Source organism: Prorops nasuta, unplaced genomic scaffold (genome assembly GCF_024137725.1).
Source record: "Prorops nasuta isolate Cenicafe-Biocafe unplaced genomic scaffold, Cenicafe_Pnas_1.2 PNAS00005, whole genome shotgun sequence".
Taxonomy (NCBI): Eukaryota; Metazoa; Arthropoda; class Insecta; order Hymenoptera; family Bethylidae; genus Prorops; species Prorops nasuta.
In genome coordinates, this window is record NW_027116802.1 from 3,987,519 (window position 1) to 4,005,168 (window position 17,650).

Below are 17,650 nucleotides of genomic sequence, written 5' to 3' on the forward strand. Positions count from 1 at the left end.
GATCTCGTTAGTGGAAATTGATATTTTTAAAATAGGTCAGCACAAGCGAAAATTATCTCGATTACTGCGCAGCGGAACATTCTGATCGACGTTTCTTTGCATTTTTTCGTTCAATAAGAAGCGATGAATATTTTCTGCATCGTTGATATTATCATCTTTATCGGAAGGTTCGAATGCTCTCTTGACGAAATTTTTGCTGGCCAACGGCATATAGATCGGAAATTCGATGTTAAAGTTTATTACCAGGTCTCCCCTTTTCGATGGATTTTCTGCTAATGGCAATCCTTCTCCGGTAATCACTTTTGTATAATCAGGCCTGCCGGTAAAATTACTTTTATGAACTTGTGCAAAATCAAGATGCTACAATTTTCGTATAAAATTATTCTATAGCTAAAATGTAACATAGGTTTTCAGCTTTTGATAAAATTAATGATGGGTCGCATTAAGTGGAGCAGGATGACGTACGTTACGACAGATGTTAAGAGGATTCTGATTATTCTATCGTCGATAGTATTAACGGTGACAATGCTCCCAACGAGGGCGTCCTTTAAAAAGATGTCGACGGTCATTCGGAGGTCGCATCCGTCTCTGCTGAATCTTTCATGCTTTCGGTCCTCCACCACGAAAATGATATCCGCTATCGACACACCAATCTCATTTTTACACACCGCACTCTTATCGCAGGATCCAATTCTTTCACAAGCAACGATCGAGTAAAATTTTCTCAATAAAATATTTATGAGAGCATCTATACAAGCGAGAGCAATGTAAAATTAAAAAGTTAACCTGGTATTTTCTTCGGACACTGATCTCCTTCCTCTGGAAATATAATTCTTGTGCCAGTCAATATGCCAGGTTTTATTGGTATCGTAAGTATTTTCTCGATCGACATCAGATTATCAGCCTCGGCTACCAATTTCCGAATCTTCATCTTTTTCATGCCCCCATAAAACACCTTTGATCGGAACGCATAAAAATATCAATAGTGAATATTGATAAATCGAGTCTCTTCGACAAAGAAAAAACTATAACAAGATAAATGGCGATTTTAACGGGAGATCTACCTTTTGTATATATAAGATACGTATATTACCTCGTGTAAACTTAAGAGTAACATTTTCGTCACTGCTTCGTCTTTCTTCTTCACTCCTTTCCCTTCAGGAAAATCGTAAAGTGGCTGAGGATGCGCGTAAACGTCCAACAGATTCGGATAAGGACTCGCAGTACCAAAGAACTCTCTGATAACGATTCAATTTAGATTTATCGTACATTTTTAATTAGGTTTCTGCATCAAAAGTTGGACGTTTCATTTCAATGATAGTATAGAATCAACGATCGATCAAGGTAGGATCGTATGAGGAGACAAAACCTATATGTTTACCTGTAAGTTTTCATGGGATCCCCGTGATATACATATGGATTGAAATAGCCATCGGGTATGGGTACACCTTTTTTAAGACCTTCCTCCCCATACTGATCGTAAACAGCTCTTCTCAATGGATCGGAAAGCACGTCGTAAGCTTCCGTTACCAAAGTGAATACAAACCAATCGGACTGATTCTTCGACGATTGAGGGTGCAGCTTGATTGCCAATTCTTTAAAACTGCGTTATAATCATTTTTCTTTTCGTCAAATCGTTCAAAGACCGTGAAACAGAAACTACTTTTTATATTTCAAGATGAATATCGAATATCAACTCACGCTTCTTTTATCCTTGCTTCGGAAGCATCCCTGTCCACTGCCAGAATGCCATAATAATTCAAATCGTATTCCAAGCAGCGACGTCCTTTTATTGGAGCTGAAATTTCCATTTTTATTTCAAAAATTAGTCGACTCACTCGATATGCACGGACGATCGATATTTTCGCCTATTATAGTCTTTTGTTCGGTGCATCACGTGCACGTAAACAGGCTTGCACCGATTTTGCTCCCGAGATTAGATGGAATGTGTAGAAAACACCTCGATCGTCAATTTTTTTAGGCAGAATCCGTGCCGGTCAGTCTATACATGTGTGAGTGTGTGTGTGTTACACTGAGAGAGAATGGTGGGAGAAAATAAACGAATTGTGTGGGGAGAGAGAAAAACAAAAGCGACAATACGGTAACGCAGAAACAATTCTTCACGTGTTTTCAACAACCAGCTCCCTTTGTCTTTATTGAATTTAGTCGAAGAATGACTAACGCGTGTTAAAACCAGTAATTATTAAAGCTCCCATTTTAAAAGTTTATTACTATTGTTAAGTAACTGCAACAATAAGACGGATAATTTCTGAATTGCGATAAAAAAGGCTCTGCAATATTACAAATCATGGACTTTGGTGGAAATAAAGATGATGCTTACAACACTACAGGTAATAATTACAAAGATAATATCCTACTGCAAAAGGTTATCTTATTTGTAAAAAAAAAAAAAAACTATCGGACTTGTATTCCGACAAAAAGAGTATTTAATTGTTAATTTTCGATATTTGTAAATAAAAGAAAGAAGAGTAAGATAATGCGAAAGTTTATATATAGTGAAAGGGATAATTATCAATGGGTTTAAAGCACAATTGTAAATAATAAGCAAGAGTATTTTAGACAATTTTCAAAAATTTTGTGAAAAGAAAGTATCTCATGATCCTTGCAGATTCCATCGAAGAGAATTTGGATAATATTAAGAAAATAAAAATTGAAACTAACAACATTGTTATCTTGATGCCCTCTGTTAAAGAAGACGATGAAAAATTAAATAGTCGTAACGATTCCAATCCAAATGGTGCGGTTGCCAGTATTTTTTTCCATTTCCTATATTTGTAACAACGTAAAGCAATTAATTTCTTGTGTGTGTGTGTGTGTGTGTGTGATAGAATATTCATCAGAGATCCATTATAGCGTGGGAAAACGTTGTAATTCTAGAAAAATAATTTCTGGTTTTCAGAGTCGGAGAAGGAAAAGTGTCAGAAGAGGCTTGTGAAAATCGCTCCCAAGTTAGGCAAATCAAAGAAAGCAAGCCAGAACGAGCGTAAAAAGAGTATTTCGCAAGAGGCGTGCGAACCTCCAATACCGATGCGCGTGGAAGGTAGATTGGTGGAGGCCACTATCAACAGCTCCAGTCTTAAACGGAAGATCCCAAGACCCGCGAATGCCTTCATGCTATTCGCCAACGAATGGAGAAAACAACTCGCTGCGGAAAACCCACGCGATTCCAACAAAGACATCAGTGTTAGGTAAACTTCCCCCTCATCGTTTATTTATCTCTACAAGAAATAAACCCTTCGAAAGTTTACCGATATTTATTCAACTTGTATATACAAATTCCTTAAGGAACAGTATTTCCCCATTTTCGTATTAATAATCCTCGTTTCTCCAAAAAACAAAGTATCAATAGTCGTATAAGATTTGATAATTTTTATTGTTTTGAAAAGTGATAAATACTGCAAAATATATATATATATATATATATATATTTATGAACATTGAAAGATCAAACTTCTCATACACTCAATTTTAGCTTTAATAAATGGCAATGTAAAATGCTTGCAAACGATAAGCGAAGGATTTCTGTTTGTCAGGCTTGGAGTACTATGGAAAAGTATGACAAAGGACGTAAAAGAGAAATACTTTGCTTTGGCGAGGGAAGTGGACGCTGAACACAAACGAAAGTATCCTGGTAAGTATAGAGGATGCGTATACAAGCGGCTAAAGAAAGATCACGAACGCTCGTTAAAAATTGACAGTATAGTTAACGAGGGTGCAACCGAACCATCTAATTTTGCATAAAAGTAAATATGATTTTCGAGGGATCGACTAATTGCCAGGATTTCCGTTTTTAATTAATCAAGAAGATATTTAATTTTCGAGAGAAGTTTCCGCTTATCGAAGCTTATGATCATGACCACTATCCGATATGAAAAATTCGTTTATGGCAAGCTGCATATGGGTCATCCGTGTAATCGTAACACATACACACATCCACCCATCGGTTGCCACTACGCAGGGAGATACGTGCAGTTCGATGATCGATTTCACCCCGTAAAGCGAACGAAAAATTTCAAACGCTTGAAACTTTATTCATCGGTATGAAACCCTAGCAAAATCTATCCTAGATATGTAACTTATCGAGAGCCTTTTTCTATAAAAGCGAAGCTGAAAAATTCTCACGTTGAACGATGCAGAAAAATCTGAAATTTGTTGCTAAAAACAAAGGAAAAATAATGCACAAGTGTATAAAGGAAAGAGAAAAATAAAGGACGGGTTGTAAGAGTTGAAAGGGATGAGGATATCTCGGAAAGGATTGCAAGAGTGTGGAAAAACGGTTAGGTCGTCTAGGTGGAAGGGCTGCGCAGCGATAGGAGTTTGCGGGTCGAATTGCAGGGGGTGGCGTGAGCGGAGAAATATTCTCGGCTGAGTGACGGGGTACGTGGGGGATGAGGTCGGCGGGGAGGAAGAGGAAGAGGGGGAAGGGGGGGTAGGGTGCCTGTAGAGACCACAGATATTGATTGCGACGCGACTCTAGGAGAACCTGTCCGATACACCACCATTCCCCCAACCCCACCCTTCTTCCCTGGCTTCGAGGGAGAGAGAGAGAGAGAGAGAGAGAGAGAGAAAGAGTATGTGCACGATCACGCTCGTACGTTTCAGAGTATTCGCGCCTCTAACTACGTCATAACTCCATATTAACCAACGGACACACTTTTCGCTATCCACATTGCGAATATTCGCCGCTGATCGCCAAGCAAATCCACGATCCAACCAAAGCCCGTTCAATCGAATCTCCCGCTCGCTGATCTGGCGCGAATCTTTGTACAAAATCTTGTTTACATTCGGCTGTCGTCTCGTTGCTGACTCGTGGCCGTTCTCATAAATTTTTTCGTGAATGCTGAATGGGAAACATGATGTAACGTATCTGAAAGAATATCAGGTACGAAAGCTGTTTATTTTGACATATGAGAAAATTGGGGAAGAAAATGAGATTAATTTACATTCGAAGCAGAGCGTGACAGCAGACGCGCAATTGATTCGCTCCCGTTATCAAACGAATTTTACGAAAGCGACGAGTGCGCATGCGATCAGTGCCAATGGTATTGCTGCGCGTAGTTTCACATACACACATGCACGCGACGCATGCAGCGTGTACCTATATGATTAAATAAAAGCGTATCCTTGGGGCTGCGCGCGAAATTAGGCAAGCATCGAAACGAACTAATTCCAATTTATTAAAGCTCTCGCACCCCTAATTGATCGCAATTTCACATATACGCGTACATTCAACAATTGGCATTCCAATTTCAAGCTCGTCAATCGTCAGCTTCCGTTTCGATTCGAGCGGAAAATTCGAGATTTGTTTCAACCCTCGACGGGCCATCTAGCATTATCGAATGGTCCGATAAGGGCTAATCTTATCGACGCTGTCATCGATTTCAAAACTTTCTGAATTTACGCCGTACGTTGGCTTTAATTAAAATTTTCATCTAATTTTAGGGACATCGTTCGTGGTGAAGAATATTTCATTATTGATAAACTATTGACAAGCTAGGACTCTGGTGAGTTGGGGCGGGGGGTGGGGTGAGGCAGCCTATCTAATTATCTTGTTTGGAGGGCAGGGCAGCTTCTCGTACAATTAGAACGAGCAAGGGATCGAAGAGAGAGAGAGAGAAGGGGGGGGGTCGAGATACGGGGAATGAAGGGGGTAAAGGGACTGGGGGAAAAAAGAACGCACTGAACGAGCCAACGATTAAGACCAACGATAAGCGACGATCGTATTGAACTAGTCCCGACTACCACCTGATTATTCCATTATGCCTCAGTTTTTTCGCTAGTTTTCCTATACTCCGTACTACCATTGCATTAATTTACAATGAGAAAATATGTATTTGCCTTACGTTTAATTGTTACATCGACGCTGCGGTGTAACAAAAACAAGCCCTCAAAAAGGCAACAACACATACCTGTAATTTACGCGTTCCCTCATACGGGATTCTAAAAAAAATTAAAGAAACCCTTTATCCTCAGCCAATCCTATTGCTATTCCTAAATCCTTGCTCCTGCGAGACTTCCTTTTTGAACCTTTTGGATGATCTAAAATCAAAAAATATTACCGAGACGACTGAATGAAAAAGACGTTGTTCCCTCATTTAATCCTCTCATGACCTAAAAGAAAAATCAATTAAGAACGATGGCGATCAATAGCAATCGTATTGAACTGACCCCGGTTATCACCTGATTATCCGATTAGACTTCAGACTGCGCAGTGCCAATTCCTACAAAGCCTCTCCCCTTTCACTCTTTTCAACGACGAGCCGTTGAAACGGGTCATTCTCGTCTTTAGAATCATTCCAGTTTAAAGGAGAGACAGAAATGCAGGAAAAAATGGAACATCGTCATTAGCTCAGTTGCCCTTAACGTATGTATACTGAAAAACAGTAGAAAAGAAACTCACAACGAACAGCACTCGTCCAAGCCGGAAGGGTTATTCACTTGCCGAGTTACAGGAATTCTCAACCCTTAACATTTTTTTAAGGCTTCTCTTCCTGGGAAGCTACTTAGCATCTCGTAGATGTTCTCAACTCACCGTTTCTTAAGGTTTCCCCGTCCTAAGAGTCCACGTTGTAATTTGCAAAAGCTCCTGGTGTTTTGTTCTCAGGCTTTTTATAGTAATTAATAGAAACCATATTCAATTTAACATTATTTTTACTTTTAGTAACAAAATAAAAATTTATTACTGTATATACATCAGTGCGAAAATTTCTTTAAAATTTAAAAATTAAGGAATATAGGAACAAAACTCCTCAAATGATAGGGAGTTACTCTTCTTGTAAAATTTAAAAGAAATCAAGTGTTGTTGATTTCAAAAACAAATAAGGACGATTGATAAAAAAGGAAGAGCTACTTGATGCAAGAGAGAGAGAGAGAGAGAGAGATCCTCTTAACTCCGCGAATGATGCTGAGGTTGCCACTGTAACGCGCATCCCCCCCCCCCTTCCAGAAATCTCTCAATAGCTCTAAAATGTGAGATACCTCGTAAAAATTTCAACGCCTTCTGAAAGTTGAGTGCAAAGTCCTTTTTGAGAATCCTGAGGACATCCGAGTTCAGCGGTGTTGGATGGTAAGCGAGATGAGGTGGCAATTTTTAAGGGGGGAGAGCGTGACGCGCAACAACGGAAGGACAGAAAGAGAGTCTAGCAGGAAGTTGAGGAGCGACAGAGACGGAGACAAAACAAACAAACGCGAGACTCCTGCGCCTGTGACCAGCGGAATAGAGCAGGGCTGAGCATGCAGGGTAGGCGCAGTGGAGGAGTTGGAGAAGTAGGGCGACGGATAAAGGCGCGGTTAGTGATCTGCAACGTATAGAGAGGAAAGGGGTGTGATGAGGCTAGGAGGGGAGGGGGTGGAGAGAGAGAGAGAGAGAGAGTGAGGAGGAAACGACCAATATAACGGGGGTAGGATCGGGTTGACAGGTGGGGAACGCGTTAAAAAGAGATAGAAGAGGATGTACGAATAAACTTATTAGAGAGCAAGAGTAATGTAGGGAAGGAAGGGGGAGAGATAAGAAGAAGATGATTGAATAGAAAAAAGAAGCTCTGACCATGTGTGTTTATATTGTTAGGAAAGACGGTGCTAGAGAGATAGAGAGAGAGAGAGAGAGAGAGACAAGGACAGAGAGGGAAAAGGGTGGAAAGGGGGGGAATAGAGGGTCGATCGTTCGTTCGTTCGGTGTCACGGCGTGCAGCGGGTGACTGAAAAAGAGAAGCCGTGGGGGGAGAGCGTTAGAGGGAGAGGGAGAATAGGGAGGGAATGACGAGGAAGAGAGGTAGGGGATGGCGAGAGCACGGGTGGGGGGAGGGTGAGTTGGAGAGAAGGCGAGAAGAGGCTTCAAGTTTCGAGCATCGATCTCGGTGCAGTGTTGGCATGGCGCGAGCAGCCCGGAGCGGCTCGGAGGCCGGTGCTTCCGGGTCGGGTACCAGGAAGCCACCGGAAATTCATCGCTAAAGTGCAATAATCTCCTCTCAAATTATCATACGTTATTACGAATCTTGCAGATCTCGTTGATCTCACGTTGCACCGTGCTCCGAGTTAACCAGTGACCAATGATACACTTGCTCTCGAAATGACGGACTCCTAGGGATCACAGGAGCTAGCAGAACTTGTAATAATCGAGAAGGAACTACGAGAAGCGATATAGACAGATAGAGAGGGAGAGAGAGAGAGAGAGATAGAGTTCAGAAGAGGTTAGGTTCACCGTGGAGAATATACTAACCTGCAATCCAGGTTTTAACATTTTCAAAAACAATAGTAGAAGAAGATCGAATAGACATCTGTCACGTGAGATTTTAAGGGAATTTGGATAGTGTCAATATCAAGGAAAATCGAGGAATCGTAAATTCTATGTTTGATAAACTCGAATGGTGTAATTTTCGTTAATCGTTGGTTATTGGTGACAGCTTAGGAGGTGAAGGATGGGGCGTGGTGGGTGGGGGAAGGTGATGGGGTTGAATAATTTTGGTGAGAATTTGGGAAGCGAGGTCGTCCACTTGAAAATCTTGGCGCGTCATCTCGGCAAGTCGTGATCCTCGGGAATCGTTAAGGGAGGAGAGAAGGAGGAGGAGGGAGAAGGTGGTAGAAGTGGGAGAAGGGGTTGAAGAGAGGGTGAGTTGGCCGGCGTCGCGCTGCCGGGCGTCGATCGAATTTCGCTGCTGCCTAGCGCCGCGGCGCGCCGGTACTGTTTACGTCCCTCCGGAGCAAAGCACGGCACAGGTCTCCGAAGTTCCGGGACCAAGCCGGGTCTCCTCCGGACCAGTCAGCCGATAAGCCACCAGGAGGCAGGCCTCTTCGCGTATACAAACAACAATTTCTTTCTCTCTCTCACACTCTACTGCTGCAGCGTATCTTCGAAAGAAGAGAGCACTCAGAAATTCTTCTAGTTCTCCAAAACCAATCAAAAAAGTCCTCTTCGACTTCTTCGAACGCTTTCATTGCTAAAGAAGAACGTGAAAAATAGCAGCTATAATCAAATGCATTAATCAGAAATTATAATAGGAAAAACGGTCTTCCAATTTGGAAAAACAAACCTTTTCCTCGTCCTCCGAGAGTTGACCTTGGAAGGGAAGTCTACTCAGAAAGAGAGAGAGGAATAGAAAAAGACAGGGGAAGGGGGATTAATAGAGCTTTAATCAAACTCGCGAGTTTATTCGAAGGAGGAGAAAGAATTTATTTGGCAAAGTCACTTCCGGGGCGGAAGTAAGTTCTTTTTCGTCAAGCAGTCTCTCCGCTGAGGAGATGGACTGCTGTAACTATGTGGAGCCATACGCGCCGCCGTCAGCAGCTCATTTTTATCACTATCAACATCATCAACAACACCTGCAGCACCAGCAACAAGTGCAGCAACACCAACCACAACAACAACCACAACACCATCAACAATACTTCCATTACGAAAACAGCAATGTCTACGCCAGTTACGAGGCGGCTGCAGCTCCCATCACAGCTGACGGGAATTCCCGTTACAACAACAATGGTCTCCCATCGCTCGCATATCCTACAGGTACGAAGGATTAACCGAAAAACTCCACAAAACACCCAAAAATCCTCCTTCTCCCCCCCCCCCCCCCCTCATAATTCAGATCCCGTCGTCACAAAATTAATCGTTCCTCCGCAGACGTCATCCTCGCTTCTCCTTCGCAAAGAATTTTATCGCAATTATATTTTTAATTGCAGACAACTTTATTCGATGCTTTATATACAGTTAGCCTCGCCTCGAGTATACTTCCGATGAAATTCAATGTATTTTAACATATCATACTACTTTTGCTTCGCCTACCAAGAGAGTGGTTATTGAAGATTGAAATTAATTGTTTAAATAGATTACGTTTACAATCCGAAGGAAGCGAGACTGCGAAAGGCAATGCGTGAACAGAACCGCGAGGTGTCAAGACGTTCGATCCTGCAGAGCGCGATCGCTACTAGCAACGGTGCGCGTGCTCCCGCAACGACTTCCGGTTCTGCGAACGGCTCTAATTTCCTCGAGACGCAGCACCGATTCGCTTGCGTTTCCGGTCTACCGGTGGGTTCGCCAAGTTTGGAGGACCAGCGTGCACCGGAAGCGTGGTTCCAGACCCATCGTGGTAAACCCGTCCTCAGGATGTCCGATTATTACGTCGAAGACCCCATCCAACGTCTCCAGGCCATGGGTGCACTTCATCAAAGGAGCATCGACCAATCCAAGGACTCTATTCGCAATCAAGAATGTTCCATGTTCAACGGGTACTCTTCGGAATATCCTACCAATCGTGGCAGAGAACGAACTCTCAGCGATTACGTCGAATTCTCCGATTCACAAAAATGGCATCCCTATCAGGTACTCGAGAATCTGTTCTTTTATCATTCCGATATTAACATCCATCGCTTTATTCTGTATTATAGACTTAAATTATTTTCAGAATGGAGCGAGTCACCATCCAAGGGCACCGCATCCTTCGCAAATGGGGCTGATACATCCGGTTCAGTCGAGTCCTCATCTTCACGGCTCTTGGAGCCAATACTGTCACGGTATGATGCCACGTAAGTGTCGTCAAATGACTCTCTAAGAAGAATCGAGGCTATTATCTATAATGTGTGCTTCTGATTTCAGATACATCACCAATGTCGAGAAACCTACCGATCCCAGGACCACGTCACGCGGTTTTCCTGCGGGATCCAATGCCCAATAGACACTGCGCGTTCCCTGAGGAGGCCACGAAAGTCTCGTACGTCCCTGGTAAATTGGAGGTGCTCGATGATACTCGATCTACCTATCACTCCCAGGTGGACCATAAGGCAAGAAGATTTCCAGGACCGATATCTATAGATTACTCTCTTCTGAGAAATCTAACTTTTCTCTTTTTCCACAGATCCCAAGAATGATGGAACCAAGAATGGACTGCGCTATTGATTCTACAGCAACTGCAATGGGCAACCGTGAAGAGCACGAAGCGAGATGGGAATCAACTCCCGTTGGATCCGGTGGCCTTTCTCTCGAGGAAATCGTTACGTCGTCCACAGTAAATCAACTTAAATAATTATAATTTTCCATAATGGAGAAATTTGCTCGTTTGAAAGATTCGCAATTTTTGTTCGTCCAATGTCTTTGTTTATATTCCTTGGCTGAAGTTGGGAATTCTTGCAGAAGGAATCTGGCCAAAATCGGGAGAGAGACAGGGAGCAGGATCGAGAGAGGGAGGAGGAAAGAGATAGGGAAAGGGAGAGGGCGAGAGTGAGGGAGGAGAGAGAAGAGAGAGAGACTCGCAATATGGAGCACTTTGGGTTGAAGAAAAGAACGGAGAGTAAGCAACCACTTCCGGGATTCCATCAGGCGTTCGGTTCTACGGGGATTGGCAAGTTTTCAAGGTCGGAGTACTTTGCGAACATCGTTGGAGAGTCGGAGAGCAGCGAGAGCAACTCCAGTGTAAGTAGAGATCGGCTTGTGGAGAATCTGGAGAGTCTGGATGGTCTGGATAGTCGCACTGGCACTGCGTCAACTTCCGGTTCAGCTGCGGCCGACGCCGTGGCACCCGTGTCGTCCAGAAATTTCACCGCCGACGAAAATGATCCGGCCTATAACGAGTCGAACGGGGAAATCGACGAACAGAGGCAAATCACTGCATCATACTGCCCACCGACCACTCCAACCTGGCACAGTCCACACGTTGGCCCCATTGGTGGCGAAATTTCCAATTAAAAACACAGACGCTCTCTGAAAAGCATAAAGTCCTAGAAACTTCACGAATTATAATTATAATCTGTCAAGATTCCTTTGACGATTTTAGTAAAGTTAAGATTGATTTTTTTTTTTTTTTCTTTTTAAGAGGCAATTTTCTCTTAATTTATTAACGAATATCAGGGAGAATGGATGAATAAATCCGTGAATCTCAAACGGTGGGAAAGTTAGAAAGGTCTGACCGGGATTCTTCCGGGAGAGTCCGGGTAAGAGAGATGGGGTGAAAACTATAAGAAGCAGTGCTTCCTAAATCAAAAAGCAGATAAACCAAAGAGAAACATTCTCAAGCTCGGTGAGCTTGGTTTGCGGAAAAAAGTGAGACTTTGTGATGTTAAGAGTCGCTAAAGGTAAATCGAAAGTGGTGCAAGAGAGTATATTATATATTATATATTATAAATATATAGATATATAAATAAATATATCCAGATCGAATAGAGAATCGTGTGATTGAGCTAGGATGATGTTATTGTAATCGTTCGCGATTAGGTAGTAAATAAATTCCTGCAGTGAAAAATCGATATTTCATGGACTGCTGGAATTTTTTTGATTATACGATCCGGCAAATAGTCATATCGCCCATTAAAAGTATCGCAATTTAATTAAGAAAATATGGGGTCAGTGTAAAAGAGAGTAAAGATTAATAATAGCGTGAGAACGATACTGGCAAAGTAAGGCTAGTGTCACTATGGTTTTGAATTTTTTTAAATTATTGATCGACACACATCAATTTAATCGATTGTTTCGAGCATTGGCATCGAGTCCGATTAGATAGGTATCAAAGTATAATTATTATTTCTCTATACAGTGAAATTACACAAGTTTGAGTGATTGCACAACGAAGGAATTGTTAATTTTTCTCGTTTGTGTGGATTACTCTCGTTTAAAGTTGTGACAAGGTCAAACGGAATGTTCATGGCATCTGTAGAATAGGTAGTGAAATTCATTCGTGATATGGGAATCGACAAGAAACTTGTTGTTTTTTCTTGAAGACAGACGAGTAGTTTGGTTTGACGCTCGAGCATAGCCGAACGTGGACAAAATATTGGCAAATGGAATATATTTGCGCGCCAAAGATAAAGAACCGCCCTTATTACTGAGAATAATACAAATGGTAATAGAAAAGTGAGCCGGTGATAAGGGTGGATTAATCGTATAGCTTTAATTCTTTAATAAAGAATGACTGCGGAATGTATGGACCAATTAAACGTTTATCGAAACACCCATAGAATATTCATAGATCTTTTCGTAGCTCCGACTCGCAACTGTCGGTATTTTATCCCGTTCGCCGCTCAGTAATCGGCAACTTCCGATTGGTATACAACCCGAGGAACACCGGAAGTTGCCTGCTTCGCCGGTAATTTTGTCTTTCAAAAAATCAAAAATCGTATAGGAAATTAAAGTAAAATTTGTGCCAGTGCGTTATATCAAGGGTCGAACGTTTTGTTCAATCCTATAGTGAAATACAAATGTATGGGAGAATGATAATTAAGCACAGCAGGAAACGGACGACCCTCGGACATTAATTAGTAGATGATGAAAATTATTTCTGGCACGATAGCCAATCCTCATCTTCGCTTCATCTTTCGAATTTCCTCGAACTTCAACCCGTACGTTTAATATTACCTCGTCGATCAACAAACAACTTTTGCAAGGTTTCTTACTGGAAATTTTATTGGACCAAGTTTTTCCACTTTAGATTGGAGCACTATTTTCTTTTTCTTTTTTTATCGTCGCGTTGGAAATGAGTTTTTTTTTCGAGGATATTTGATGTTAAATTTGAAGGGAGAGGGGGTTGGTGGAGCGAAGAATGCGAAAGATGCGACAGTAGGAAGCTGGAAAAGCCGACGGGAAACATCGTTCTACCGTTTGATTGGCTGGTTGGGACGCGCGCTATATCAATTGAGTTGGTCGATTTGGAATAAATTCCTGCCAGACGTCGCATGTATCTATACGATGGGACCAAATTATCTTAAACGCAATCTTTTTCATTTCCCGTTAAACCGTCGTGCTTTCGAATAGCCTTTTCCTACGTAATTTCGCATCGCTCCTTTAAATTCTCTTCGAGAATCTTCTCCTTGCGAAACCTGTAAACATGATTTTACTTTCAAACATATTGAATATATCCAAATCTTCTAGTCACTAACTACACACTTAAAGATACGCAAGTAAAAATTTTCAAACATTCGTCTTTTCTGGAATGAGACGCATAAAATTGTAATGTAATATTAGTAGAAATGATATGTAATTCATTTTTAAAAAAATGCCAAAATATTTATTCTAATTAAATTCAAGTGATTAAAATTTTCCGGAAGAATTTAAAAATGCAGGGTGCTTGAACACGTCAGGAGGCATTTTTATATTTACAGCGAACTACTTACAAAACAACCTACGTTTTTCATTCTCTTTTCTCTCAAGCCCCCACTTTTAACAAATCCTATATACTACCGAAGTCTGGTAGCTTAAAGTTTTTTTGACGACATTGCAGTAAAAATTGTATAAAACTTGTAAAATCAGAAATCTTATGGATTTTTTCTTTTGGCGCCACAACGCGAAAAGGAGCCTAATAGAATAAAATTCTGTTGAAACGGAACCTGGGAGATTTCGGACCTGGGTGATATTGTTGGGAGCGGTGGGATGAGAATAAATCAATGTCTGTATGACAGAAAAGAAAAAGTAGATTTTAATTGCTATATATATGATTTTCTCCTTGCCACAGTTCATCCCCGACGTTTACCTCGCGGCTCCCATAGTCATCCCATTTAACCCAAATTCCCACGGGAACCAGAACAATCCAAGCCCTTATCACAACATCAAAGACCCCGAGCTCCTTCAGAGAATTCCAGATAATTGTTGCTGGCTAACCAGCCAATCTGGCCGAATCGTCACCAAAATTCCAAATCCAGTAAGTAATTTCAAAGCTACTATAATAATTCTCATTGCTGATATTACCACCAAGAAATCCTTCGACTAAGTTTTCAGTAAACGAAAACTAGAGCAACGTTTATTAGTCTATTGATGTTTTTGGAGATAAATTAGGCCTAGCCATTAATCACACAATTTTTAATAAAGAGGTAACTTTTATCATTTCTTTTGTACATTAAGTTATTATTTATACATATACAGACGTATAGCTTTATGGATTATCATCGTTCGCAAATGGACTGCTTGTGTCACGTACCTATAACGAAACAATCGGCCGTACCAGCGAGCACCCAAGGATTTTTCTGCGACAGTCAGGATTGTGGAAATTGCAATAAAGATGTGTACATGGAGAACCGTGAGCCGGAGCATCGACAGGAGACTCCTCAAACCCTCAACAAGCAGAAGCCGAAAAAGTCCGATGATTCCGACAACGAAAAACTCCCCTAATAATTGCAACATCTTTTTATTCCCCATTTCAGCCAAATGTTCCGCTCTTTTATTAATTAAAGATTGCACTTGACGAATTCTTACAATATTGTGCAAAAACGAGATATTATAAGAGAATTGAAAAAATAAAAAATGTCTAAGAAATCAATCGAAATGGATAAACGCGATAGGTTTTAAGAGCAGCGATCGAATCAATTGCATGCGATTATAATTGGCGGTGCTAATGAAGGAGTGTTGGAAAAATGCAAGGTAAGAAGGATTTACTTCCGGCGAGCAAATGGGCGTTTGCCTCGTGGATACAAAGTTAAGAGGAGGATTACGAGGGTTTTTAACGACGGCGGCTAATTTTTTTTCAGCGTCGGCATCGGTCAAAGCTCGTAGGCCACCGCGGAGAGGAAAATGGAGGGAATATCAGATCGGCTACCTATATACACATACACAGTATAGTATAGGTCCTATAGAGGCCATAGAGAGGGCTCTCTCGCTCCGTCGTTCATCGGTTTCCCCGTGGTCTGCAGGTAGAGACATCCTGCGATCCTGCGAAATTGCCGGGATCGTAAACCACCATCCCACACTGTACACATCAGCATCACTTTATTTCCACGTCCGACTAAGAATTTTTATTGCCCCTGCCACTGTTTAGTCGCCGCTTCGTCGCCCAATAATCCCCTCTCATCCATATAAAATTATAATACAACTCCGATACAACGCTTCGAACAAAAAGCACCGACTATCTTTTATTGCGCTTCACCATTTTTTATCCTTCATTCACTTTGATGAACTTGTACAGTTTCATCCATTTCAAACTCCATGAATATTATCAGGAATATTTCGGTCGCGTGATTAAACCGAACCAGCCGTAGTTAGCGACTAGATCATTAAATATTTTCACCTTTGTTCGTATAGGGTGAGCTGCTAGTGTTTGACGAAACGTGGTGAGTTTGTCTAGTTTGTTGATAAAAAAAAATCTGTCATTTTTGGAGAAGACACGAGCAAAATCCAAGGCTGTAATTCTCGCTGCGCGATCACCACTGGTTGCTTTCTGTTAAGTGTACAGAGTTCCAGCAGAGATCGCAATGGTATTCTTGAAGAAATTGCTAGGGCAAATAAGAATGTCCCGCGAGCCGAAAGCAACTGCGATGGCAAACAAGAAGAAACCATCACGGTCCTCCTCAAATATCCATTCGATCCTCCAGCAGCTCGTAAACTTCTGTTGATTTTTGTCATTTGATGCGAAATCCTCGAAATACCTACTCGAATATTATTATCTATATAATACTACTGTAAGTTTTTAAAAATTATCCTCGCCTTCCTCAAAAAGCTTATGGCGAGTGCAAAAATGCAATAAACTATCGATACACTTATTTCAACTTGATTAAACCAAAAACTTTATTCGACATTCGATACCTTGAAAGAATCAAATTTATAATCGATGCACCATCGCGTTATCACTGGGACGAGAGATAACACAAATTATTTGAAAAAGTCGCAAGATAGATTGATCGATTAACGCGATTCAGAGAAGCATTTTTATATACGCGTAATAAAAAAATCAAGAAAGTCAAATCGAATTTTAACAAATTCATCAAAAAAATGATGTTCGAGCAACAGTTTAAATGATAAAATTGCAATTGAACTTTCTTCTCAGATCATAAAAGATTGCTTTTCGTCAATTTTACACACCAATATTGAGAATAAAGCGAAATATCGAACTTTAGAAAGCGAACCGTCAAGCGTCTATATATAATACTGCGAAAATAGCTTGAATAATAATATTTCGGACAAAGTCTTCCCTTAGATCGGAGAAAAAATAGGCTTTGTATAAAAATTTTGGCACTATTAATGGGAATAAAAGCGAATGGCGGAAATTCGAATGCGCACCGGCAAAGTCGTCCGCGAGGACTATCGAGGATTCTTGCTTCTCGTTGTTAGAAGCGCGTGGGCGTCTTGGCGGCAAAAAGCGCCTAGCGATCCTCCAATAGCGTAAAGTCTCGCAATGATGGTCATTGGTCTCATTGGCCGGTTCTTTCCTACGGAGGCGGTGACCATTGTCACCGCAATCGCCGCCATATTCTTTTTAAATAAACTAATTAACACCTGTTTCTACCGGGCCCCTGTCATCGTCGGGATACCTGCAAAGACCAAATTCTTATTTCGTTCCCTTCTTCTTCTTCTCCTTCTTCTTCTTCACCCCCTCGCGAAAGGTTAAACAATGACAAATCGAATGGTAAATAATTGGAAAAGAAAAAAGTAATATCTGATAAAAGTGGAAATGTTTTTGGATGAACGCGCAGAGTTTTGGGATGTGGTCGGAGTGAAGGATAACCAATGGCTGTGTGTTCGGCCATATTGCGTTCGCAGCGAGGTCCTAATTTAGCGTCAATTAGCGCCAGAAGAGGGGAACGGGGCAGGTGAGACGAGTAGAGACGAGGCGTGGAGCGAAAAGGGTAGGAAAGGGAAGAAAAGAAGATGAGGAGGGGTAGGAAAGGGTACGAGTTACGTGTCTACATGGTTTTCTCAACGCTTCTTAACGCGTAGTGTGAAATA

The 17,650-nt window shown here is 41.4% G+C and overlaps 2 protein-coding genes across 3 annotated transcripts; one reads left to right on the forward strand and one right to left on the reverse strand.

The window, feature by feature from the left end:
• Positions 1-18: 18 nt before the first annotated feature.
• Positions 19-15,903, reverse strand: LOC136773804 (dnaJ homolog subfamily B member 13-like). The gene is made up of 8 exons (XM_066727716.1): positions 15,876-15,903; positions 15,542-15,583; positions 1,702-1,798; positions 1,382-1,603; positions 1,094-1,238; positions 787-955; positions 466-637; positions 19-316 (listed from the first exon to the last, which is right to left on the reverse strand). Exons 1-8 carry the CDS (start codon positions 15,901-15,903, stop codon positions 37-39), a joined length of 1,155 nt encoding a protein of 384 aa, XP_066583813.1. The 3' UTR covers positions 19-36.
• On the forward strand, positions 3,580-14,401 carry LOC136773627 (uncharacterized). 2 transcript variants are annotated; one of them, XM_066727422.1, is made up of 7 exons: positions 3,580-3,652; positions 9,177-9,523; positions 9,843-10,336; positions 10,419-10,539; positions 10,610-10,794; positions 10,869-11,018; positions 11,144-14,401. In XM_066727422.1, the coding sequence occupies exons 2-7, from the start codon at positions 9,259-9,261 to the stop codon at positions 11,693-11,695; spliced, it is 1,767 nt and encodes a 588-aa protein (XP_066583519.1). In that variant the 5' UTR covers positions 3,580-3,652; positions 9,177-9,258; the 3' UTR covers positions 11,696-14,401. The 2 variants fall into 2 exon arrangements, with proteins under 2 accessions (XP_066583519.1, XP_066583520.1); XM_066727423.1 differs by lacking the exon at positions 3,580-3,652 and having other exon boundaries at positions 7,883-9,523; positions 10,869-11,003.
• Positions 15,904-17,650: the final 1,747 nt, after the last annotated feature.

Bases quoted from the DNA above. Each gene is read 5' to 3' on its own strand.
- LOC136773627 (XM_066727422.1), top strand. From the start codon at position 9,259: ATGGACTGCTGTAACTATGTGGAGCCATACGCGCCGCCGTCAGCAGCT. The intron at 9,524-9,842 runs GTACGAAGGATT...TTGTTTAAATAG, and splicing joins ATCGCTCGCATATCCTACAG to ATTACGTTTACAATCCGAAG. The intron at 10,337-10,418 runs GTACTCGAGAAT...AATTATTTTCAG, and splicing joins AAAAATGGCATCCCTATCAG to AATGGAGCGAGTCACCATCC.
- LOC136773804 (XM_066727716.1), bottom strand. From the start codon at position 15,903: ATGGATGAAACTGTACAAGTTCATCAAA. The intron at 1,604-1,701 runs GTGAGTTGATAT...ATTATAACGCAG, and splicing joins GAAGCAAGGATAAAAGAAGC to TTTTAAAGAATTGGCAATCA. The intron at 1,239-1,381 runs GTAAACATATAG...AATCGTTATCAG, and splicing joins GATCCCATGAAAACTTACAG to AGAGTTCTTTGGTACTGCGA.